This window comes from Oncorhynchus clarkii, chromosome 17 (genome assembly GCF_045791955.1).
Source record: "Oncorhynchus clarkii lewisi isolate Uvic-CL-2024 chromosome 17, UVic_Ocla_1.0, whole genome shotgun sequence".
NCBI lineage: Eukaryota > Metazoa > Chordata > Actinopteri > Salmoniformes > Salmonidae > Oncorhynchus > Oncorhynchus clarkii.
This window is the reverse complement of record NC_092163.1, coordinates 17124529-17150714: the sequence shown is the minus strand read 5'-3', so window position 1 is coordinate 17150714 and position 26186 is coordinate 17124529. Positions and strand designations below refer to the sequence as shown.

Genomic DNA, 26186 nt, shown 5'->3' with positions numbered 1-26186 from the left:
ACACCTGCACTGTTGGAGCTCGGAGCTTAAGAATTTCACTGTACACTGCAACTACCTGTGACTAATTAAAAAGATCTATCTAATCTAGAATAAATCATTTGTTTTAATAATGAATTTCACCATGCAGGTGATGCACTGCACAGACTCAACAGTATTCCCCTCACCATCCACCCCTCATCCTGTCTAGCAGTTTGAGCTGTTGTCTTGTAGTCTGAGGCTGCGTCCTAAGTGGCACCCTATTCCCTATGTAGTGCACTTTTGACCAGAGCCTGGGACACAGCCTGACTCTATCCTTCTACTGCCTTTGCCAAAGTCAACTTATTATGTTGTGAGACAGTTGGGCTCAGCTGGCTCAGACTGTGTGGGTTTAACATTAAGCTGCTGGGCCCTGGGAGAGGGGGTGAAGGAGGGTGAAGAAGTACAAGGAGGAGGGGAGCTGGGGAGGAGAGGTAGAGGGGAGATTGGGGAGGAGATAATGAGAGAAGGAGGTGTTAAGGCTGTAGCTGTGTTGTGATGTGGTGCTGGCCTTTTGGGATCCACTGTTGTTGACTCAAACACTGCCTCAGCCAGGCGTTTTAGAATATTAATTCATTAATTTATTTATTTTTGTTTTTATTTAACTAGGCAAGTCAGTTAAGAACAAATTATTGTTTACAATGACAGCCTAAACCGCCCAAATCCGGACGACGCTGGGCCAATTGTGCGCCACACTATGGGACTCCCAATTACCGCTGGTTGTGATACAGCCTGTAATCGAACCAGGGTGTCTGTAGTCACACCTCACTACTGAGATGCCGTGTCTTAGAACGCTGCGCCACTCGGGAGCCCCAGACTATCAGGAAGGGAAGGAAGGAGGAGAGAAGCCTCAGTCTTCCCCTCTCTTAAGGGTTGGGGGATCTGGGGAGGTTGGTGGGGTGGAGAGTTCATCACCAGATCTCAAAGTCCATTGTTCCAGTGGGAAGTGTGTGAGTGACGGAGAGGGTGTGTGTTTTGTGTGTGTGTCTGCGTTTGACCCTTTCTCTCTCGCTCTCTTTCTGTCACTCTGTCTGTTTTTCAGACATGAGTTTATTTAGCTCTTTCTTCCAGTGACACTGTAGCCTACCAGCTATCTCCCTCGGTCTAAAATACAATTTCTCACCATTCACTCTTCCCCTCATCTCTATCAATTCAATTCAATTCAAGGGGCTTTATTGGCATGGGAAATGTGTTAACATTGCCAAAGCAAGTGAGGTAGATAATATACAAAAGTGAAATAAACAATAAAAATGAACAGTAAACATTACACATACAGAAGTCTCAAAAGAATAAAGACATTACAAATGTCATATTATATATATATATATATATATATATACAGTGTTGTAACCATGTACAAATGGTTAAAGTACACAAGGGAAGATAAATAAGCATAAATATGGGTGGTATCTATCTCTCTCTCTCTCTCTCATATACTCACACAGAAGCTCAAATATGCAAACAACTTTTTATACACCTGATTGGGACACCTGACACTCTCTCCCCTTCCCTTATCTCTCTCTCCTCCTCTCCACTTTCTCAAATCCTCAAACCCACACAGAAGAACTCCATCACTCCACTTTCCAGGTTTTGAACCTGTAGATAAATGTGCCATGTCATTCGATAAGACTGTTTGAGTGAAGATAGAATGTTACTTCAGCCCTCTAGTAAAGCCGCTCTGTTCTATGGAAGAGAGGCAGGGCTTGATATGCAAATGCAGCTTGAGGGGGCGGAGGCCAAGAGAGAGTTTGCAGCAATGTGACTCTCTCTCTCTAGGGGCCGGCCCAGCTGAAGCCAGTTGCCTGGCAACAGCTCGGGGAGAGGGGAGGAGGGGGGAGTGGCCTAATCTCAACAACTGTTGCCAGAACTGAGCTCCCTCTGTGTGAATGTGAGCCAGCCAGAGAGCGAACAACCAAATGAGTGTGTGTGAGAGAGTTGCTGCATCTCTGCATGTGTGTGAGAGAGTGAGGTAGTTGCAGTGTGTGTGAGTCGTGCTCTCACAGAGGAGCTAAGCCAGCCAGCACAGTTTTAGAGGCTCTGAAAGAGCACTCTCTCCTCTCCTCCTTTTCTCTCCCTCTTTTTCTGGACAACACTGATTCAAAGGACTGCCATTTGGACTATCTAAACCCCCGGCACTTTCTGTACTGACCTGGCTTCACCTGTGTGTGTAAGACGAAAGGCAGAGGACTTCGCCCCTGGTTTGAGGGGCGCGTTGGATGACTTCTATGGATGAGGGCTTGGCCGGTGGAGTGTTGGGCCAGGGGGACCACCATGGCTCCCCCCAAATAATGGATGGGGTAAGAGACAGCACCTCTTTGCTAAAGGACGGGGGTAAGGGGATAGAGGGGTAGAAGGATAGAGAGAAGGATCTGGGGCGGAGGTTAGGGGTTGGGGGATCTGGGGGGGTTGGTGCGGTGGAGAGTTCAGCACCAGAGCTCAAAGTCCATTGTTCCAGTGGGGTGTGTGAGTGACGGAGAGTGTGTGTGTTTTGTGTGCGTGTCTGCGTTTGACCCTTTCTCTCTCTCGCTCTCTTTCTGTCACTCTGTCTTATGCTCTTTCTTCCGCTGCCACACTGTAGCCTACAGTCTATCTCCCTCTGAAATACAATTAATCACCATTCACTCTTCGCCTCATCTCTCCCTCTCTCTCGCTCCCCCTCATTCTCTGACCAGCCAGCCCCGGATTTCAATTAATCCCATTACAATCAGAGGAGGGGTGAACCGAGACAGCACCCAGCCACCGACAGAGAGAGAGAGAGACTTAAACATTGTGGGTTTTTAGTGTACAGTGCAGTATGAGCTTGGCTGAAGCTCAATGTTGTCCGTTCCGGCTGTGTAACTTAGCCTATGGTTCAGTGAGAAATTAGAAGTTTATCCCACACAACAGTGTGTCAAAAAAGGAAGTCTACATTCAAACTGTTGGAATGGGTGATAGGGTTTCACAATGTTTGCGTTTCCTTGATCAGTACCTGTGACTTTGTCAATATAATTACCGACATGTTGTAATTGTGGTCTCAGTTCCACAGAAAAGAGGAAAGATGTCTATTTGTCATACAGTAACTAGTTTCTCCCACAGTGACATGTGACATGGCTAGCCGTATCTGTTTGAACAAGATGGCTCATGTTCTGTAACAAGACATTAAGTAATGAGATGCATCCTCTTATTCTCAAACTAACTAACATTTCTCCTTTGCCAAGATAATTAATCCACCTGACAGGTGTGTCATATCAAGAAGCTGATTAAACAGCATGGTTATTACACAGGTGCACCTTGTGCTGGGGACAATAAAAGGCCACTAAAAGGCCAGGTTTGTCACACAACACAATACCACAGATGTCTCAAGTTTTGAGGGAGCGTGCAATTGGCATGCTGACTGCAGGAATGTCCACCAGAGCTGTTGCCAGAGAATTTAATGTTCTCTACCATAAGCTTCCTGCAACGTAATTTTTAGAGAATTTGGCAGTAAGTCCAACCATAGACCGCGTGTGGGCGAGCGGTTTACTGATGTCAACATTGTGAAGAGATTGCCCCATGGTGGCAGTAGGGTGGCACCTCTCTATCACTTTCCACTCTCCATTCCAAGGGCATTTTTAGCACGGCTTTTCTGAACTCTGATATGGCCTGTCTCCATTATGGTGTCTATATCAGGGCTTTATTCTGGTATTTGGTGTAGGTTTTGTTTTGATATGAAACAGCGGGCTCTAACTGGTTCGTTTGAACATGACCAGGGCCCAGTTGCTCAGCACTTGTTGCTCAATGGCAACAGGTTTAACACCATGAGAACAAATGGATGGTCAGCATGTTGATGACACTGCAATCTGACTCCTAGGGCACTGATACCGATACTAGGGAATATTACACTGACTCCATTGGCTCTCTCACTCTCTCTTTATCTGTCTGAGTATGTGTTCCTAAAATACACTTTCAGATAGTCAGGATGACCGGACTGATTCCTCAGTGGGCGTCTTAACACCCATTCCCCCTCACCAAGGATACCTTTTATCTATCTGACAGACACACACACACACACACACACACACACACACACACACACACACACACACACACACACACACACACACACACACACACACACACACACACACACCCTACTCAACATAACCCCCCTAGCCCAATCTTAGTCCTGCTTTGAGGAAAGAAAAAACAGCTGAGGGAAATGTCACCACAGGGCCGTCCAGCCAGGGTGGCACAGACAGGGACACAAACACGCGTTTGTTCCCACTTGGCTCTTCAGGGAACAGATAGCTGACAAAGGACAAGGACAGAATGGAAAGGGAGTGGCTCCCATAGAGGTATACAGGAGACTGTGTTGAAGTATTTTTTACTGGGAAACCCAATACAGCCAATTGGGTTGATACAGGGACACTCTGGGAAACACTCTGGGGTGGGTGTGGGTGTGAAATGGGTCCTTCCTATTGTCGAAGAGAAAGTGTGTGTTTGTTTGAAACACACACCCTGAAAACGTGACAGATCAATGGCACACAATGAATGGTGGTTTGGAGGAGCTGAGTCCACAGAGAGACTTGAAGACCTACTACTGTACAGGTGTCCTAGAACAAGCATACAGGAGCGGCCATCAGTTATGAGGTTGTGTGTATGAGGTTGTGTCCATTTCTAAGTGTGTGTGTGTATGGGGTTTATAGTTTATAGTCTATGTGTCAGCACGTGCCTCAAGCATTTCTGTTTGTGTCTGCGTGTGTGTCTCAGTAGCCGAAACCTGAAGTGCTTTTAGAGACTTCTAGTGCTTACTTCACAGAATGCGTCTGGATTATGAGTCATCAGTTCCTGTTCTCTTTTGACTCTCGGGTTTTTTTTACTCCATCTGTGAATGTGTGGGCTGAGAGTCTCTCCATTGCTGTAAGAGGTTGAATCATAAAGATCCAAAACACACACATAGGAAACGCTGGAAATAACCTCAGCTGTACTCAGAGAAGGAAACCTACTGACTAAACAGTTAACACATAGGCCTACTGGTAAAGGACAGTAAAATAGACTTAAAAAGCAATATTGTTTAGTGACTGCACAGGTAGACTCCATTGTGTTGGAGAGAGCACTTGAATCAAATGCAGGCTGCTGAGTTAGAGTGTAAGACCGAGATAAAGAGACTGAAAAGCGCTCTGCAGTGCGTCAACAGTATGAGATTGGATTGGATCTTATCTTCTCAAGCACAGTCAGAGAAACACCAGCAAAGCCACAGTATGGCTCTCTCTCTCTCTCTCTTTCCTTCTTTCTCTCACTGTCGCTCACTCTCCCAGTCTATCTTTCTTTCCCTCCCTCTCGGTCTCTCTCTCTCCCCCACTCCTGTTTCTGCTGACACCCACAAAATCAAAGCCTCCTCTTTTGAATTTCGCCAGTCAATGTCTGTCCCAGTGGGTGGCTGCTCATACCTGCTGCTCTCTCTCGCTCTCTTTCTCTCGCTCTCTTTCTCTCACTCTCTCTCGCTCTCTCTCTGTCTCTCATCTCTCCAACATACCCAATATCCATAAAAGATCATCCAGACTTTAATTCAGGGAATAATTATCCAGACTATCTGAATATTTCCCATCTCTGGACAGCGGGAGAGAGGGATGCAGATGGTGGGAAAAGGATAGGATCCAGGCTAGAATACATGGAATAGCTAAATTATCCTTTCAGATTTCCCATGCGGAAGTTAAAAGGTATTACGACGCATGGGAAAGAATAGACGGACACAGGCCTTCTGTCCCTTTCTCTTTAGGCTAAATACTTCCGGGGCCGACAGAGATGGCCGCCTCGCTTCGGGTTCCTAGGAAACTATGCAGTATTTTGTTTTTTTACGTGTTATTTCTTACATTGGTACCCCAGGTCATCTTAGGTTTCATTACATACAGTCAGGAGGAACTACTGAATATAAGAGCAATGTCAACTCACCATCAGTACGACCAGGAATATGACTTCCCCGAAGCGGATCCTGTGTTCTGCCTTTCACCCAGGACAACGGAATGGATCCCAGCCTGCGACCCAAAACAACGAAGTCGGTCTTCTGGTCGGTCTTCTGGTCAGGCTCCGGAGATGGGCACATCGCGCACCACTCCCTAGCATACTACTCGCCAATGTCCAGTCTCTTGACAACAAGGTTGATGAAATCCGAGCAAGGGTTGCCTTCCAGAGAGACATCAGAGACTGTAACGTTCTTTGCTTCACAGAAACATGGCTCACTCGAGAGACGCTAACGGAATCGGTGCAGCCAGCTGGTTTCTTCACGCATCGCACCGACAGAAACAAACATCTTTCTGGTAAGAAGAGGGGCGGGGTGGGGGCGTATGCCTTATGATTAACGAGACGTGGTGTGATCACAACAACATACAGGAACTTAAATCCTTCTGTTCACCTGATTTAGAATTTCTCACAATCAAATGTCGACCGCATTATCTACCAAGGGAATTCTCTTCGATTATAATCACAGCCGTATATATTCCCCCCCAAGCAGACACATCGATGGTCCTGAACGAACTTTATTTGACTCTTTGCAAACTGGAAACCACATATCCTGAGGCTGCATTCATTGTAGCTGGGGATTTTAACAAGGCTAATCTGAAAACAAGACTCCCTAAATTGTATCAGCGTATCGATTGCGCAACCAGGGCTGGTAAAACCTTGGATCATTGCTATTCTAACTTCCGCGACGCATATAAGGCCCTCCCCCGCCCTCCTTTCGGAAAAGCTGACCACGACTCCATTTTGTTGCTCCCTGCCTACAGACAGAAACTAAAACAAGAAGCTCCCGCGCTCAGGTCTGTTCAACGCTGGTCCGAACAATCTGATTCCACGCTTCAAGACTGCTTTGATCACGTGGATTGGGATATGTTCCGCATTGCGGCGAACAACAACATTGACGAATACGCTGATTCGGTGAGCGAGTTCATTAGAAAGTGCATTGACGATGCCGTTCCCATAGCAATGATTAAAACATTCCCAAACCAGAAACCGTGGATTGATGGTAGCATTCGCGTGAACCACTGCTTTTAACCAGGGAAAGGTGACTGGAAACATGACCAAATACAAACAGTGTAGCTATTCCCTCCGCCAGGCAATCAAACAAGCTAAGCGTCAGTATAGAGACAAAGTAGAGTCACAATTCAACGGCTCAGACACAAGAGGTATGTGGCAGGGTCTACAGTCAATCACAGATTACAAAAAGAAAACCAGCCCCGTCACGGACCAGGATGTCTTGCTCCCAGGCAGACTAAATATCTTTTTTGCCCACTTTGAGGACAATACAGTGCCACTGACACAGCCCGCAACCAAAACCTGCAGACTCTCCTTCACTGCAGCTGACGTGAGTAAAACATTTAAACGTGTTAACCCTCGCAAGGCTGCAGGCCCAGACGGCACCCCCAGCCGCGTCCTCAGAGCATGCGCAGACCAGCTGGCTGGTGTGTTTACGGACATATTCAATCAACCCTTATCCCAGTCTGCTGTTCCCACATGCTTCAAGAGGGCCACCATTGTCCCTGTTCCCAAGAAAGCTAAGGTAACTGAGCTAAGCGAATTCCGACCCGTAGTACTCACTTCCGTCATCATGAAGTGCTTTGAGAGACTAGTCAAGGACCATATCACCTCCACCCTACCTGACACCCTAGACCCACTCCAATTTGCTTACCGCCCAAATAGGTCCACAGACGATGCAATCTCAACCACACTGCACACTGCCCTAACCCATCTGAACAAGAGGAATACCTATGTGAGAATGCTGTTCATCAACTACAGCTCAGCATTTAACACCAAAGTACCCTCCAAACTCGTCATCAAGCTCGAGACCCTGGGTCTCGACCCCGCCCTATGCAACTGGGTACTGGACTTCCTGACGGTCCGCCCCTCATCAAGTTTGCGGACGACACTACAGTGATAGGCTTGATTACCACCAACAACAACGAGGCGGCCTACAGGGAGGAGGTGAGGTTCCTCAGAGTGTGGTGTCAGGAAAATAACCTCACACTCAACGTCAACGAAACAAAGGAGATGATTGTGGACTTCAGGAAACAGCAGAGGGAGCACCCCCCTATCCACATCGATGGGACAGTAGTGGAGAGGGTAGCAAGTTTTAAGTTCCTCGGCGTACACATCACGGACAAACTGAATTGGTTTCCCCACACAGACAGCGTCGTGAAGAAGGCGCAGCAGCGCCACTTCAACCTCAGGAGGCTGAAGAAATTTGGCTTGTCACCAAAAGCACTCACAAACCTCTACAGATGCACAATCGAGAGCATCCTGTTGGGCTGTATCACCGCCTGGTACGGCAACTGCTCCGCCCACAACCTTAAGGCTCTCCAGAGGGTAGTGAGGTCTGCACAACGCATCACCGGGGGCAAACTACCTGCCCTCCAAGACACCTACACCACCCGATGTCACAGGAAGGCCATAATGATCATCAAGGACAACAACCACCCGAGCCACTGCCTGTTCACCCCGCTATCATCCAGAAGGCGAGGTCAGTACAGGTGCATCAAAGCAGGGACCGAGAGACTGAAAAACAGCTTCTATCTCAAGGCCATCAGACTCTTAAACAGCCACCACTAACATTGAGTGGCTGCTGCCAACACACTAACTCAACTCCAGCCACTTTAATAATGGGAATTGATGTAAATTTATGTAAATAATATCACTAGCCACTTTAAACAATGCTACTTAATATAATGTTTACATACCCTACATTACTCATCTCATATGTACTGTATATGTATATACTGTACTCTATAACATCTACTGCATCTTTATGTAATACATGTATCACTAGCCACTTTAAACTATGCCACTTTGTTTACATACCCTACATTACTCATCTCATATGTATATACTGTACTCGATACCATCTACTGCGTCTTGCCTATGCCGTTCTGTACCATCACTCATTCATATATCTTTATGTACATATTCTTTATCCCTTTACACTTGTGTGTATAAAGTAGTAGTTTTGGAATTGTTAGGTTAGATTACTCGTTGGTTATTACTGCATTGTCGGAACTAGAAGCACAAGCATTTCGCTACACTCGCACTAACATCTGCTAACCATGTGTATGTGACAAATAAAATTTGATTTGATTTGAAATAGAAGGAGAAGAGAGAGTGGAAACATTGCCAGTGGAAAACTTGTCCTTATGCCTTAGGTATAGTGCAGTATAGCATATATACCTTGTTGTTATGGTGAGATGTTGGCCTGCATCATGCTCACTGTTCAGTCATGATGAAGCAGCTTCTTAAACCATCTCCCGTCCTCTTCCTTCTTCCTCAGTCAATAGTAGTGTGAACTGCATGGTCATCCAGATGACTGCCTACTGGCCCTGGGCTGCAGATCAATGACATGTCCAGCGCTCAAATGTTATTGACCTTCAGCACCACATGGGAGTAGTCCATTTTATTCATTAGAGTCGTAGGAACAGTGTCGTCTCTCCTCTTAAAAGAAACTCAGATCTGGGAAAGAGGTAGTTGTAGATCAGAGGCGTTTTAAGGCTTTCCCAATATTGTTAATGTTACATGACATTTGCGAGAGAGAGAGAGAGAGTGAGCGAGAAAGATGTGTGAAAGTAGAGACTACAACTTTCCAAATCTGTTTGAGCAGGATGAATGTCGCCCATATTCATCCCATATGTGTATTAACATATCCATGTTATCTCGCCACACTCTGAACAGATGGTGCTTTAGGATGGAAATGTCTCTTTTCCACTAACTTGCTGAATTGAACAAACTATTTATCAACGTCTTTTCTAAAGATTGTGTGCCAACATGCTGTAAACATCATGGGCGTGTTTGACTAAGTAGTTGCGTGAATATCATTTGACTGTGGGTCAAGCTTAGAATACATGGATGCCAAAGATAAGCTCGTGTAACTGATGCTGCAAAATACCAGGGACTAAAATTGAGATGATTCAGAATTGTTATAGAGGTGTATTTTACTGTTGTATAACACATACATGTGCAGGTGTATTACCTTCCTTGATCACTCTGTTGTCGCAGCAGGAAATGCAAGTTGTAGTGTGTTCAAGTTTTAAAAAGGCGTCTAAAGTTAGTAGTTTACACTTTAACATGTCAGACTTGATTTATCCTAACAGAAAATGTGTCAAGCCTTATGAATATGTATCCCGCGTAATAATTCACATTTCCTGTTGCTGCAGGATTATCTTCCTGCTGTGAGGAACTGGTCAGCATGTACATGTCCTGGTTGGTTGAATAGTTGTAGTTGTGTTCCCAGCTCCAACAGCGCAGTAGTATCTAACAAATCACAACAAAACACACAAATCTAAAACTAAAAGAATGGAATAGAGATATATAGATATAAGGAAGAGCAATGTCGGAGTGGCATTGACTAAAATACAGTAGAATACAGTATACACAGTGCCTTCAGAAAGTATTCAGACCCCTTGACTTTTTCCTCATTTTGTTAAGTTACAGCCTTATTCTAAAAGGGATTAAATTGTTGTTGTTTTTTTACCATCAATCTACACACAATACCCCATAATGACAAAGCAAAAACAGGTTTTTAGAAATGTTTGTACATTTATTAGAAACATTTAAACTGAAATATCACATTTACATAAGTTTTCAGACCCTTTACTCAGCACTTTGTTGAATAACCTTTGGCAACGATTACAGCCTCGAGTCTTCTTGGGTATGACACTACAAGCTTGACACATTGTCACGGATCCCTCCGGTACGGTTGCTCATTCCGTGCACCAGTTTCAGAGGTCTATGTCACCAGCCTCTAGGCACTGAACTGTGTCGTTACGCACACCTGGTTCCAATTCCTCACTGATTTGTATAAATGTGCCCATTGTTTCACCATTGGGCTGTCGATTATTGTTCTAATGTCCGTTGGTCGTGTGAGTACCTGTACCTTGTCGTTTTGGATTTCTTGCCACTTGTATTGTGCAACTCGGTCTCGTCCCGTGTTGTATCATTGTGCGCTTGTGTTTCGGGTCTCGTCGCGTGTATTTATTCAAGGTACTCCTCGCTCTTTTGTTTGGGTTTCAACCCTGTGTTTTGTATACGTGTATTATTGGTCTTCATCCCCGTGCCTTTACATGGCACGCTGTAATTTGGGTAGAGAAATTGAAAAAACTATTACGCATTCTTGCGGCTGTCTCCCGATCCTTTATACCAACGTGACACATATCTGTATTTGGGGAGTTTCTCCCATTCTTCTCTGCAGATCCTCTCAAGGACTGTTAGATTTGATGGGGAGCGTCGCTGCACAACTATTTTCAGGTCTCTCCAGAGATGTTCGATCGGGTTCAAGTCCGGGCTCTGGCTGGGCCACTCAAGGACATTCATAGACTTGTCCTGAAGCCACTCCTGCATTTTCTTGGCTGTGTGCTTAGGGTCGTTGTCCTGATGGAAGGTGAACCTTCGCCCCAGTCTGAGGTCCTGAGCGCTCTGGAGCAAGTTTTTATCAAGGAACTTTGTACTTTGCTCTGTTCATCTTTCCCTCGATCCTGACTATTCTCCCAGTCCGTGCCGCTGAAAAACATCCCCACAGCATGATTCTGCCACCACCATGCTTCACCGAAGGGATGGTGCCAGGTTTCCTCCAGATGTGACGCTTCGCATTCAGGCCAAAGAGTTCAATCTTGGTTTCATCAGACCAGAGAATCTTGTTTGTCATGGTCTGAGAGTCCTTTAGGTGCCCTTTGGCAAACTCCAAGCGAGCTGTCATGTGCCTTTTAATGGGGAATGGCTTCTGTCTGACCACTCTACCATAAAGGCCTGACTGGTGGAGTGCTGCAGAGATGGTTTGTCCTTCTGGAAGGTTCTCCCATCTCCACAGGGAAACTCTGGAGCTCTGTCAGAGTAACCATCGGGTTCTTGGTCACCTCCCTGACCAAGGCCCTTCTCCCCGGATTACAGTCGTGGCCAAAAGTTTTGAGAATGACACAAATATACATTTTCACACAGTTTGCTGCTTCAGTGTCTTTAAGATATTTTTGTCAGATATTACTATGGAATACTGAAGTATAATTACAACCATTTCATAAGTGTCAAAGGCTTTTATTGACAATTACATGAAGTTGATGGAAATAGTCAATATTTGCAGTGTTGACCCTTCTTTTCCAAGACCTCTGCAATCCGCCCTGGCATGCTGTCAATTAACTTCTGGGCCACATCCTGACAGATGGCAGCCCATTCCTGCATAATCAATGCTTGGAGTTTGTCAGACTTTGTGGGGTTTTGTTTATCCACTCGCCTCTTGAGGATTGACCACAAGTTCTCAATGGGATTAAGGTCTGGGGAGTTTCCTGGCCATGGACCCAAAATATCGATGTTTTGTTCCCCGAGCCACTTAGTTATCCCTTTTGCCTTATGGCAAGGTGCTCCATCATGCTGGAAAAGGCATTGTTTGTCACCAAACTGTTCCTGGATGGTTGGGAGAAGTTGCTTTCGGAGGATGTGTTGGTACCATTCTTTATTCATGGCTGTGTTCTTAGGCAAAATTGTGATTAAGCCCACTCCCTTGGCTGAGAAGCAACCCCACACATGAATGGTCTCAGCATGCTTTACTGTTGGAATGACACAGTACTGATGGTATCGCTCACCTTGTCTTCTCCGGACAAGCTTTTTTCCAGCTGCCTCAGTTTCTCCCCCCTTCTCTCTGACTCCCCCTCCTTCTCTCTGACTCCCCCTCCCTCTCTCTCCCTCTCTCTCTCATCCCTCTCTGTCCAGCTCTGTGATCTCTCCACTCTGTTCTCCCTCAGTGGGTGTGTGACTGGAGGGGAGGAGCAGTTCCTTTCTTTCCCTCCTCTTCCTTTCTCTCTCCCTGTCTTTTCCCTCTCTCATGTCCTCTCCTCTCTCACGTCCTCTCCTCTCTCACGTCCTCTCCTCTCTGCTGCGCTGGATGTGAATAATAGATTTCTCTACTGATCCTCCTCTCAGAGATCCGTGCTGCTCTCTCTCTCTCTCTCTCAGACTGCAGCACACAAACCCAGTGTCTGCAGGAGCATATTCTGTTTAATAGTAATGATTTGGTATGACTGTATCTAGCACTTCTCTGCTGTCCAAAGTACTTTATATTGTGACTCAGTGCTTGCACCACTGATGTGGAGCCATTTCTCATTCTCTCTTTTTGTGCAGCACTATCACCCACCTGGCAACCATCTCTCAGTAACTCTCATTCTCCTCTACCTGCAATATGACAGCAACTGATACTGACCCCACTTTAGTACCAATTGTCCCTGTGACACACAATCCCACGTCTGTAGGAGCCTCTAGTGTTTTTATATTAGTGTAGATAAAGAACAAGGGATGATGAGAGGAAGACATGTTAGACTATTGAGATGCATCCCTTGAAATATAATTGCTTCCATGTCTGTAGTGTAGATGGAGACGACGAGGACAGGAAGACAGCTTAGACTATTGAGATGCGTCCTTCTGACACAAAAACACAAAAACAGCATTGCATCGCCCAGAGCTGGAGCCGCTCTACTCTACTGTGTGTAGCAGAGCATCAATAACAGTAATTTTACTGTTGGGCTTTTCTCTCTCCACTGAGTGAGCAGGCCATGATAAGCCTAATAAAGACGTCCGGCAGGCTGGGTTGGCCGATGACTGAAGGTGTGAGGAGAGATGACAGAGAGAGGAGAGTAGAGATGGGAAAGAGGAAAGGAGAGATGTGAGAGATGGGAGATAGGAGAGGAGAGATGGGAGAGTAGAGATGAGATGGGAGAGAGGAGAGGAAAGATGAGAGGAGAGATGGGAGAGAGGAGATTAGAGATGAGAGGAGAGATGGGAGAGAGGAGAGGAGAGATGGGATAGAGGAGAGGAGAGATGAGAGGAGATATAGAGGAGAGGAGAGATGGGAGAGAGGAGAGTAGAGATGAGAGGATATATAGAGGAGAGGAGAGATGGGATAGAGGAGAGGAGAGATGGGAGACTAGAGAGATGGGAGACTATCTGGCATCATTAACACAAGGATGGGGGAAAGGGCTGAGTCTTTAACATGAACACACCCGAGTTCACATATGTGACCGACCACCTTCAGGTCTTATGGTGCAAAATTAGATTTTGTTTTTTACATTGGATAACAGCAGAGACACAGAGCTACAAAATGGTATATCATACACTGTGTTTGAGGAACAATGGGACTTGTTTCTCACTTTTGAGAAAATGTCAGTTGAATGTTTTGGTACCTACTGGAGAGCTCTTCTTTGTCTACACCCATTCAGCATCATTCACACCCTCTTAAGCTTTAGCCCCACCCATCTCTTTAAGGGTTGATCTGAGCGTCAAGCACCCAAGCTAACTGTCTAACATTGGCTAGCTTGCCAGCTACTTCCAGACACAAGTAGAACAGCTCACTGACCATTTTACTCTCCCTAGGCTGTTTTTATGTTATCCAGAGCGTTGGTGACAGCAACTGTGCTGCTGGCAACAATTTAGGCTTTTCTGCCAACGTTTACTCAAAATCAAATCAAATCAAATTTATTTATATAGCCCTTCGTACATCAGCTGATATCTCAAAGTGCTGTACAGAAACAGAAATACTTATTTTCCACCATAATTTGCAAATAAATTCATTAAAAATCCTACAATGTGATTTTCTGGATTTTTTTCCCTCATTTTGTCTGTCATAGTTGAAGTGTACCTATGATGAAAATTACAGGCCTCTCTCATCTTTTTAAGTGGGAGAACTTGCACAATTGGTGTCTGACTAAATACTTTTTTGCCCCACTGTATGCACACGCGCACACACACACACACACACACTAACAGTCTGATGGCAAACCAACAACTCTTTGGTAATAGAAAAGCCTTCTTCCATTCCATCACCTCATCCCCTCTACCTCTCCTCACAGCCCCTTCCAGCCCCTGATGTCACCTGGGATGTGTGAAAGCGGAAGAGGAGGAGAGAGAGAGAGAGGAATGGGTGTTGGCCTGGATATCAGGAAACCAGGCCAGAGCCCCTGGGTCTTGGTCTCTCAGGTTTTTGGGGGCTTCCCATCTCTCACTTGATCTTGAATGGGAAACCAGAGAGAGTGACAGCGAGAGGGAGAGTTATAGAGAGACAGAGAACTCCAGTAAGTGATCTAGAGCTATCAATATTAGAGAAGAGCAAGAATGGGCATATCCTGGGAGGTGGTGATCAACTGTGCCCTCTCTGATGTTCTTAAAGCTTGTACTAACATGGCATCATTAAAGAAGAGTGCAACACCCTTTGGCATTCAGGTAACACCCACTGGCTGCTGTGAGGTCATTTGGTAACCTCCACAGACATCTGTATATATGGCTCTGACAGCATCCTGGTACACTTTTGGGAACACAGTGATGTGTTAGCCCGTGGTAGCCTAGTTATTCAGCTGTTATGGCCTGCAGGCTTTTTAGGAGTAGTTTGTTGTGCAAGGATCCGGTAGAGAAGCCGGTCTCCATACACACACACACACACTCCACCCCCTCGGCCCCTCCTGTTGATCACCCTGTTCCCACTGTTGTCAGAACAGCTCAGGAGTGACTGGAGGAGTGCCAGCTGAACCCCATCCAAAACAAACCACTACCCCATCCTTCTTTACCCTGTCTCTTCTGACCTAAACTACCAACTGCTTACTGGCATAAAGGCATTCACCCACCCTGACCAAACTGTCCCAGTCTCTATTGTACTGGACTACCAGGGCTGGGGTGACGCGGTCTGGCTGTCTGGCTGTGTGTGTGTGTGTGTGTGTGTGTGTGTGTGTGTGTGTGTGTGTGTGTGTGTGTGTGTGTGTGTGTGTGTGTGTGTGTGTGTGTGTGTGTGTGTGTGTGTGTGTGTGTGTGTGTGTGTGTGTGTGCGCGCAGAAGGGAGTGTTTGTTCATTTTGTTTGTTTGTATGTCTGCCCTCAACTGAGCTTTAATTCAGACGGATTGGAGGCTCATCTGTATGTAATAGCCCTATCTGAGTCTCATGTCTTGAGGGAGAAGACCTTTAGAAGTTAAGTTGCTCAACTTCTGTCTACTGAACTATACTTTAACCATTCTTAGCCATGCCCACCATACAGCACCAAACACAGCAGGCAAGATCCTACGCTGTACACACTGGCTATGCAAAGCGGCTTCCTCACGCCCAAATAGTTCTTCAGCAACAGGTGTCAAGTCAGGTTAATCAACACCATTCACCTAAAATCGTAACAACTCTTCCTACTGTGTGTTTTTCTTTGTGTGTTTCCTGTAAGGAATTTACACTCTTCACTACTGCTACTTTTTTCTTGCAGTGTAATATTTCCATCCCGAGAGGTGCGATGGGGCCTAGTTTATTGCCTCTACCCCATGCTGGGTGGCATTCCCTGGGGCATGGAGATGTGAAGACCCCCTCCTGGTCCTCTATGGAATACTAAACAGGCTCTTTCTCCTTGTATTGTCCCTGGCCCTCCCTGCCTCAGGGTCCCTGCTGCTGTCGCTTAATCCTACAGACAGTGTGTGTGTGTGTGTTGTGTGTTTGCCTACAGGTTGTGTGTATGGGTGTGTTTGTGTGTGCGATCAAGGGTTGGGTGTGTATTCTGGGAGGCAGACAGACTCCAACAGCGCTTTAGTGAATTTAGGAATAGTGCTTTTGGCCTCCAGCCCTGAGTTTTCATCCGTTAGCAGTTCAACCAGTATTGAGAGAGAGAGAGAGAGGTGAGGTGAGAGCCCTTGAGTGATAATGCCTTTATTATCCTCTAAAGTTGTCTAATGCTCTGTGTGGGATGTACCTGTGTGTAATTGGGCTGGCCTCTGTACCTCCCTCTTTCTCATCTCTCTCTCTCCCTCCCTCCTACTTCTCCGGTATGTAGAGATAAAGTAAGGCTCCTCTATTAGCATTAGACTGGATTAGAGCTGTTGGAGCGACACTGAATGAATGACAAGTGTCTCATGACCTTTAACCTTTGACCCCCCCCCCCCCCACACACACACACACACACACCTCAATACCCTCTGTGACCTCTTGGGTCTTCTCACAGTGACGGATTCCACTAGCCTAATTGAAATTCCTTTAGTGTTTCACTTACGACCTTGTTTGAGTTAAGACCACGTTTGAGCACTTGTTCTAGCACTTGCATTTTAGGTTTGTGCTCACTGTTCACTGTTCAACCAACATGTTTTGACCTTTACTGAAAGCCTAAGAATGTATCTGTCAGTGTTTAATGCTATCAATGTTTTGACTGGTGATGTTACAGTTTTTTTCGATTGCTAAACGACAGTGGACACAACTGGAGTCACATGTGCAAAACTCTAACTACAGTCTGCACAGCAGCAGTTCATGTGGACCAAACTCTAGTTCGTTTTTCATTGCTTGAACACAGTTTTCAAAACTCTACACACTTATCCCATGACTTTAACCACAACCTGCACAACACTGTGGATTTACAGCACTTTGTTCAAATGCTAACACACTGCTGTCAAAACTGTGAACCACACATTCAAAACGGAATAGATTTCAGCCTTGTGCCTTTCAAACACTGCTGATTGCAATTTCAGCTGAAAGGCTAAGCAGGTGTCTTGTTTTAGACTTGTTAGTGAACACACACACATATTACAGTATATATAGGTAGAGCTCAGAAAGATTCATTTTGGAAATGGAACAAGGAAGATGGGTTCGTGGAGGGAGAAGGGTGGCAGGGAGAGGGCGGATGCGTGGAGGAAGACAAAGAAGACAAAGAGCTGTTATTTCAGATGAAATAAGGGCTACACTTATAGACCATGTCGTGAACCATGGTCTCTCATTGAGAGAGGCAGGGTTGAGGGTGCAACCCAATCTGCAAAGATCCACAGTGGCATCTGTAATGCAAATTTTCCATCATGCAAACAGGTGAGAGTTACATCCTTACAGTAAATGAAAACATTACAGGAATCTATTTTGTATTGCAATTATAGAATATTTACACAGATATATATTACAGTAAGTTTGACTGTAAAATATATATTTACAACAGGACCCAAAGGCTGCCCCCAACAGGGGGAAGAGGAAAAATATTTTCAGATGCGCAGGAAAATGCTATTGTTGACATGGTTGTTGTCAACAATGCAATAAAACTGCGGGAGATTCAAGATAGAGTGCTGGCTGATAATGATATATTTGAAAATGTTAATTCTGTCAGCACAACAACTATTGCTCGAGTCCTAAAGAAACACCAAGTTACAATGAAACAGTTATACACTGTACCGTTCGAGAGAAACAGTGAACGGGTAAAAGAGCAAAGATACCAATATGTCCAGGTAAGACGTCTGAGGTTACGTACACAGCTATACAAAATATTTACAGTAAAAAAAAACACTAGCATTTCTACAGTAAAACTGTGCACTTACTGTTTTTCAGAGAGTAATGGAGGTGGAAGCACTGGAAAGACCACATTCATTTGTATTTATCGATGAAGCTGGATTTAACCTTGCCAAAACACGGCGCAGAGGAAGGAATGTTATAGGTCAAAGGGCCACTGTGGAGGTTCCAGGCCAAAGGGGGGGGAAATATCACCATGTGTGCTGCAATGGCCAATGATAGTTTGCTTCTCAACACACCACTCATTGGCCTATACAACACAGAAAGGCTTATAGCTTTCCTAGAACAGCTCTATGCTCAGCTAGTGCCAGCAGAACAGGGGGAGCCAGTAAGAAACCCCCAAGTTTTTGTCATAGTTTGCGATAACGTTGCTTTTCACCACTCTGCAGCTGTCACAGATTGGTTTGCAGCACATCACAGATTTATGGTTTTGTACCTGCCTGCATATTCACCCTTTCTCAACCCAATAGAGGAGTTTTTCTCTGCCTGGAGGTGGAAAGTGTTTGGTCACCACCCACATGACCAAATGTCTCTTTTGGAAGCCATGCGTGCCGGATGTGAGGACACAAGTCCAGAGGACTGCCAGGGATGGATAAGGCACTCCAGAAGGTTCTTCCCCAGGTGCATGGCAAGAGAAAACATTAGATGTGATGTTGAAGAAAACCTGTGGCCTGATGCTAGAGAGAGGCAGGATTAGCCCCTCAATTATTTGTTTGAATTACAGTATGTACTTTTAGTTTCTACCTTTTTTTCTCATTACTGTAATTCCGTAAATTACTACAGACTATTGAAGCAAACTGCTAATTTTCATTTACCTTAAAGAATTGTTATGTTCTAAAAAATTTAATAAATCATGTGAAAGAATGTCACTCTTTTCTTTGAAGAAAATATTACTTTGTATGAAGTCACTGAAATTGTTCAAACTGTAAAGATGAAAAGTTTGTATTTTCTGTATTGGTGTTTGATGCTAGTGTTTTTACTCTCCGTGTGTTCTGAGTGACAGTGTGTGTTATCTCAGTGAGGGTTGTGCATAGTGTTTGGCTGCACTGAGCGTGTTTTGAGCCATGTGTTAAGAGTTGTGTTGCTTGGAATGAGTTTTGCAGGTGATGTGAACTGTTTAGCTCAGGTGACTGTTGGTAGTGCAGACTGTAGTTAGAGTTTTGCACATGTGACTCCAGTTGTGCCCACTGTCGTTTAGCAATCGAAAAAAACTGTAATAAGGCTGACAGTACTATTTGCGTTGTCCTGTAGTCTGCACAAAGATGTCTGTGCGCTTTCCAGGTGGTTACTGTGTACGTGCGTGTGTGTGTGTTCTGGGAGGCAGACAGGCTCCAACAGAGTTCTAGTGATGTTAGGAAGAGTACTTTAGGCATCCAGCCCTGAGTTTTTTAAATATTTTTAATTCAACCTTTATTTAACAAGGCAAGTCAGTTAAGAACAAAATCTTATGTACAATGACGGCCTACCCCGGGCAAATCTGGACGATGCTGGGCCAATCAGCCTACTGATCAACAACATTTGCATAGAAGCTTCACTCCAGCATGTCACGCCTGTGTGGAAGGACATCATGTAGGCACTGCTGTTAGTTTGAGAATATAAAAGGCAAATGGGTCCACTTTAACGTCATGATTTGTGATCATGGATGCTTATCAAACTAGTATATTTTGTCATTTTCTGTGATCTGGATTTTTTTCTTATATTTCTCAGTAAGCATCTCTAATCTGCCTGGACGAAATTCAAAACAACTCAGTTGGCTAGTTCAGCTATCTGTCAACAATTGGGCTGTTTGTAACTTTATCCTACAGCTACGATTGGATAGAGCGAGGAACTCCGCTCCCTTTCACATGTCCTAACATCTATCTCCATCGCTCATATCACTTGGTGATGTTTACTGCTACTATGAGAACTAGCTCAATGGCGATGACATTTGCTGCCAAGCCATAAATGTGCATAATATCTAACAAGGATAGCAAGGGTAGGAAAAAAAGATGAAACGACCAAGCACGTTCTGTCTGAATAACTCAAATCTGCCAATAGTTTGAGACGTGAGAACGCACAAAGACGTGATGATCTTGTTGCGTCCGTCGTCGGAAAGAGACCAAAGCGCAGCGTGGAAAGTCTAATTTATAATTTATTTTAGAATGGACACAAAAAAAAGATAAACGAAAATAAAGTTCTGCAGGGTTATACAGCTACTGTGCAAAAACAAGATCCCACAACATAGGGTGGAAAACAGGCTGCCTAAGTATGATTCCCAATCAGAGACAACGATAGACAGCTGCCTCTGATTGGGAACCATACCCGGCCAACAAAGAAATAGGAAACTAGAATGCCCACCCAAATCACACCCTGACCTAACCAAATAGAGAAATAAAAAGGCTCTCTAAGGACAGGGCGTGACAGATCTATAGCTTTCTTGGTCCATACACATTAAATATGCAGGAATATTCTTAGGTAGCTAAACCTATTGCCAACCTTTATTTAGGCATTTTAAAACACTTCTTTCTTTCCCTATTACGACAATCATTTAACACGACTATCAACTGTCAATTTACGGATTCAATTGCGGCTGGTCAGATCAGCACACCTGTAAATAGCTAACTTTACTCCGCAAGTCAGATATTGTCTCGTTGCTGAAAAGGGTGCATGTTCAAAATGATAACCAGCTAACGTTAGCTTGCTACGTTGGCTATTAGCTCCTATCTGATATCTTAGCACCTTGTTTGTCTAGCCAGCTAGTTAGCATAGTAGCTAATATAGCTAGCTAGATAACTCCACAGATGAAATGGTTAGTTATCGTAATATTTGCTAAAAGGTCACATAGCTATCTACTTAGCTTATTACATGCATGTCGGGGCACGTCGACACAAGCCTTATTATTAGTGAATTAACTAAACTAATATTTGCAACACGAGTTTGATTTTGGTCACTGTGTCAATTTATCAATTTCTCAATACTGCACCTTTCTGTTGAAAAATGAGCTAGATCGCTGCGGCTGACTTTCCCAGCTAGACATTCCTCTGCATTGTGCAGTGCTCGTGGCTCAGGCAGTGAGTGGTGGCTAGCATAGCAGCAGCTTTGCTACGTAGAAGGGACTATTGGCTAAGCCGATAGAGAAGGGCCGATAGTCGATAGACTAGAAAAGGCCAATATTGGTCCGATATATCGGCTCGGCTGATTATCTGTCACCGGTCGTTCTTTACTCTATTACCATTAGACTGGATTAGAGCTGTTAGAGTAAAACTGAATGACCAGTCTCATGACCTTTGACCCCAACTCAATACCCTCCATGACCTCCTGTGACCCCCAGAGTGAAGGAATCCACAAGCCTGATTTAAATCCCTTTAGTGTTTTACTTAGCACCTTGTATGAGTTAAGACCTCATTTTGAGCACTAGTTCTAGCACTTGGATTTCAGGTTTGAGCTCACTGTTCACAACCAACTTGTAACCTTTGCTGAAACCCTAAAAACATGTCTATCAGTGTTAGACGCTATCAATATTTTGACTGAAGGTCTGAGAGTACTATTTGCATAGTCCTGTAGTTCTGTCGACTGCACAAAAACGTGTGTGTGTGTGTGTGTGTGTGTGTGCACGCATGCCTGTGTGTGTGTGTACCTCCCCTGCTTACCTCACTCCCTCTCTGTATGTAAATGTTAAAATCTTTTGTCTGTAATGTGTTTTTCGTTATGTTTCAGACCCCAGTAAGACTAGCTGTCTCCATTGGCGTCAGCTAACGGGGATCCTAATAAATCACATCTCTCTCTCTCGCTCTACAGCGTGTTGACAAAGCCCTTGCACATCCGGTCCTCATGTGCACGCGGGTGTCCCTTAACCCAGAGCCTGGGTGCCATCTATTCCCAGAGGGAGAGGAGAAAGGAGAGGTGGAGGGCAGAGAGAGGGCAGAGTTAGACATGGACAGTGCTGTGGAGAGCAACCCAGGATCAGATGTCTCTGAAGGGGGGAGGAGTGGAGGAGACAAGGAGTATGGACTGGGAGGACTTTTCTTTCCTGGAGACAAGTTAGTTGTTAGTCTTTGTGTGGTGTTGAACATATGGTGTCTTTATAAGTGAACTCTCTTTATAAAAGAACTGTAGAGATTAGACTTGTTCATGTACATGTAACTCATCTACCTCATGTGAAATATATCATTTGCAATCCTATAAAAAAATCTGCACTGTCAGAATCTAAATAGTCACCCTTATAATTGAAAAATGAATGTACAATTTGTCTATTTTCACTACGACACTTTAAACGTATTGAATGTTACTTCCTGAAAGTCTACTTCCTGTTTTTGCAGGTGCAGTCAGCTAAACCCATCGGTGACCTCTGACCTGTCGACACGTTCCTCTGCCTCTCTGAACGAGGAGCAGTTTGAGGACTACGGAGAGGGAGAGGACGTGGACTACACTCCCAGCAGCCCCTGCCCCGAGGACGAGACGCGCACCAACGGCTACTCTGACCTGGGCTCCTCTGTACCCTCCAGGTAAGAGGAGACCCTGACACACTAATACACAGACACACTATTACATAGAGTATCATTACAACATCCACATAAAATTGGGGAACACCATATGCAACGAGAAATACAAACGTATACACGATCAAAACTGTGTGTAATGATATAAGACAGAAACACAAACACGAAGATGATTCATTACCTGTCAAACATCATGTGACCCAGAAAGGCCAACTGATCAACTAGAGAAATCTGCATAACACTGTGCAACAAAAAGATGACAAGTGCATGCACAGCATCACCCAACCCAGAATACAAACACACAGAGCTAAGAGTTTGAACGATTTCAGATCCAAGTGATGATTACTTACTGAACCCCACTGAGCATAATGTTATATTTTCCCTGTCCCCCTGTCCTGTAAGTCTGTGACCCTCTTAATCCCCTAGTGTGTGTGTGTGTGTGTGTGTGTGTGTGTGTGTGTATGCCCACTTCAGGCTGCTTCTCTATTCTCTCAGAGCCTCACTTACCAAACTCATTAGTTTTTACTCTTGACTGGAACTGAGTGTGATGGTGTCCCAATGTACCCTATTACCTACATATTGCGCTACTTTTGAACAGAGACCTATTGGCCCTGGTCAAAAGTAGTGCACTATAAAGGGAATAGGGTGAAATTGGAGACGTAGCCTATATGGCCCCCAGGGCCTCTCTTGATTAAAATTCATCTATAGAGCTGTTTTGAAGGAGGATTTACTCCCAACACTATTCAGCTTCCTTGGTCCTGCTCCGAATATCAAGTACCTAAACTCATTACTATGGACTTATTTTTGTCCTACTTCTGAGTTTAGAATAGAGCTTTATGATATTTGTAGATGGTTGTGTACGTTTCCATGGGAAATAGTGTGTTATGTGAACTACATGTTAAGGTGTAGTAAACCCAGACAGCTGTGTGTGTGTGTTTGTGTGTGGGTGTTTGTACGTGCAAGTAATGTGTTTGTGTGTCTACTGTATTTGTATATTTGTATTTATGATGATCCCAGTAGTTCCTGCCATGGCAGCAGCTACTCTTCCTGGGGTCCAGCAAAATTAAGGCAGTTGTATACAATTAACATTTACATTACATTTCACAACAGATTTCATAACACATTAAGCGTATTCCCTCAGGCCACTACTCTACTACCACATATTTACAACACAAAATCCATGTGTATGTTTGTGTATAGTGCATTTGTTATCATATGTGTTTGTGTATGTGTGTGCCTGTATCTGTTTATTAAATCTGATTTTACTGTGTGTGTAGTGCTGGCCAGAGCCCCAGGAAGACACGCCACCTGTACAACAATGAGATGATGGACGTGTACTGTTCCCAGTGCTGTAAGAAGGTCAACCTACTCAACGACCTGGAGGCCAGGCTGAAGAACCTCAAAGCCAACAGGTAACACAGGACAGGACACCCACCGACACCATTACACGTACGAGCCCAGAGCCCAGCTGAGTAGGTGGAACGGGCGCAGGATTTTGGTCATGTCAGATCACGTGGACAGTTAAACTCCTGGCTCTGAGAATGAGATGTGTTCTCACAGAAAATGAACCTGGTCATTATTTCAGGGAAGTGACACACTTCTATTGTCCACTATGTTTACCCTGACTGACTATTGCACTGTAGGTAAGATAGGTTAGATAATACTGTCATAGTGACCTGCTGTTTATTTTGATGATGTCACCAAGAGCTTAAATGTCTTGTCCCTGCACACACACACACACACACACACACACACACACACAACGTGTTACATAAATCCCCAAATGTCAGAATGGGTCACCACCATTCATCGACCCACATCATCAGCGTGTGTACAGTGAGAGTTGTAGGCATATCTATTTTCAGACACGTTATCCTGTGTGATCTTTATGGATTGAATCACTTCCTCTGTAAACTAACGCACCCACACCTTCTTTGATGAACACACACTGACTGAAACACTCACATCTCACATAGAACTTACTTATATAGACTTGCGCTCTCTTGTACACAGACACACGCACACACACACACCAAGACACCTGCACCCCTACTATATGTAAGCAATAGCAGTAGTGGCCCTAGGCTGGAGAACTCGGTGATGAATGTAATGAAGTGGTGAGGACTCTGGAATCGTTTTGTCTTCCCTTCAACTACAGCTCTGTCTCTGCTGACTCTGCAGTTCTTCTGCCTGAAAAGGTTACTCTCTACTGAGATGAATACCTGGGCTAACAGTAATTAGTCAGACCCCTACCTTTCGCAGGAGAGCAAGTAAAGAAATGGGGAGTAGTAAAGGGGGGAGAGGGAGAGAGGATGGGGATGGGAGAGGGGGAATGGGAGTGGGAGAGAGAAAGTGAGAAGGAAGAGAGAGAGGGAGAGGAGGGAGGTGAGAGAACGTGGAATGATAAATAGGTGAATGGGCATGCAGAGGAGGAAAAAGCGACAAAGAGAGGATTTGTAGGAGAAGGATAAGTTAAAGCAAAGATGGATGATGCAGAGTCGCTGAGAGTGAAGTGTTGCTGGCAGAGAGATGGAAGACTTGACAAGATCAATCCTTGAAGGAGGGACAGGAGGAGACAGAAGAAGATGCCCCGTCAGCATGCAGTCAGTCTGGGGAGATGCTTGAAATGGCATAAATGTGTGTGCGCACGAGCATTTGTGTGTGCATAAGGTGTACTCTCACACCTGTGTGTGTGTGTGTGTGTGTGTGAGAGAGAGATTTCTCTCTTTGATTTAATGGTGAAGCAGACGCAAAGCTTTGAGACAGAACTATTGCTGAACCCACAAAACTACTGTTCCCAGCAGCACCCTCAGGGAACGTTATTTCATTAACATTGACATGCCCTTCATGCCATACTCTCTGGTTGTGTTTTAAATGGCACCCTTTTCCCTGTAGGGCTCTACTATTGACCAGGGCTTATAGGGCACTACTATTGACCAGGGCTTATAGGGCACTACTATTGACCAGGGCTTATAGGGCTCTGGTCAAAAGTAGTGCACTATATACTATAGGGAACATGGTGCTATTTGAAACACACACTCTCTTTCTCCTCTTGTGCAAAATACTGATTAACAATACTACCTTAATACCAATCAAACAGCAATTAGCTTTACTATCTATAATTCACTGTTATAACTAATAAACTAAAGTCTCTAGACATATCCATGACTTCTGACAAGGATAAAGACTAACTGGGATGTTCTCTGACTCTTTTTCTCCAGCCCCAATAGGAAAATCTCCAGCACAGCCTTTGGCAGGTCGGTCACGTCTCCATATGTGTGTGTGTGTTTACTGTGTTTGTTTTTGCATGTTGGCCATTTCCTTATTGTTCCAGTCCGTTAGTCATGTGATCATCATGTCAGCCAGTGTATTTGACTGCTGTCTAGGTCATTCTTAATTTGACCAGTTTCTCACAGCAGGAAAATAAACTTGCAGCAACAGGA

The 26186-nt window shown here is 44.7% G+C and overlaps 1 protein-coding gene across 3 annotated transcripts in view; it reads left to right on the top strand.

Annotated features, from left to right (window-relative positions):
• Nucleotides 1-1895: 1895 nt before the first annotated feature.
• Nucleotides 1896-26186, top strand: part of LOC139370372 (rab11 family-interacting protein 4A-like) — a 35947-nt gene continuing 11656 nt past the window's right edge. The window contains exons 1-5 of one of the 3 annotated variants that reach the window (XM_071109812.1): nt 1896-2312; nt 22043-22284; nt 22564-22749; nt 24021-24155; nt 25965-26000. In XM_071109812.1, the coding sequence (XP_070965913.1) occupies nt 2232-2312; nt 22043-22284; nt 22564-22749; nt 24021-24155; nt 25965-26000 (680 nt within the window). In that variant the 5' untranslated portion in view covers nt 1896-2231. The remainder of the gene's footprint in view (nt 2313-22042; nt 22285-22563; nt 22750-24020; nt 24156-25964; nt 26001-26186) is intronic. The other 2 variants (XM_071109813.1, XM_071109814.1) reach the window with 2 other exon arrangements.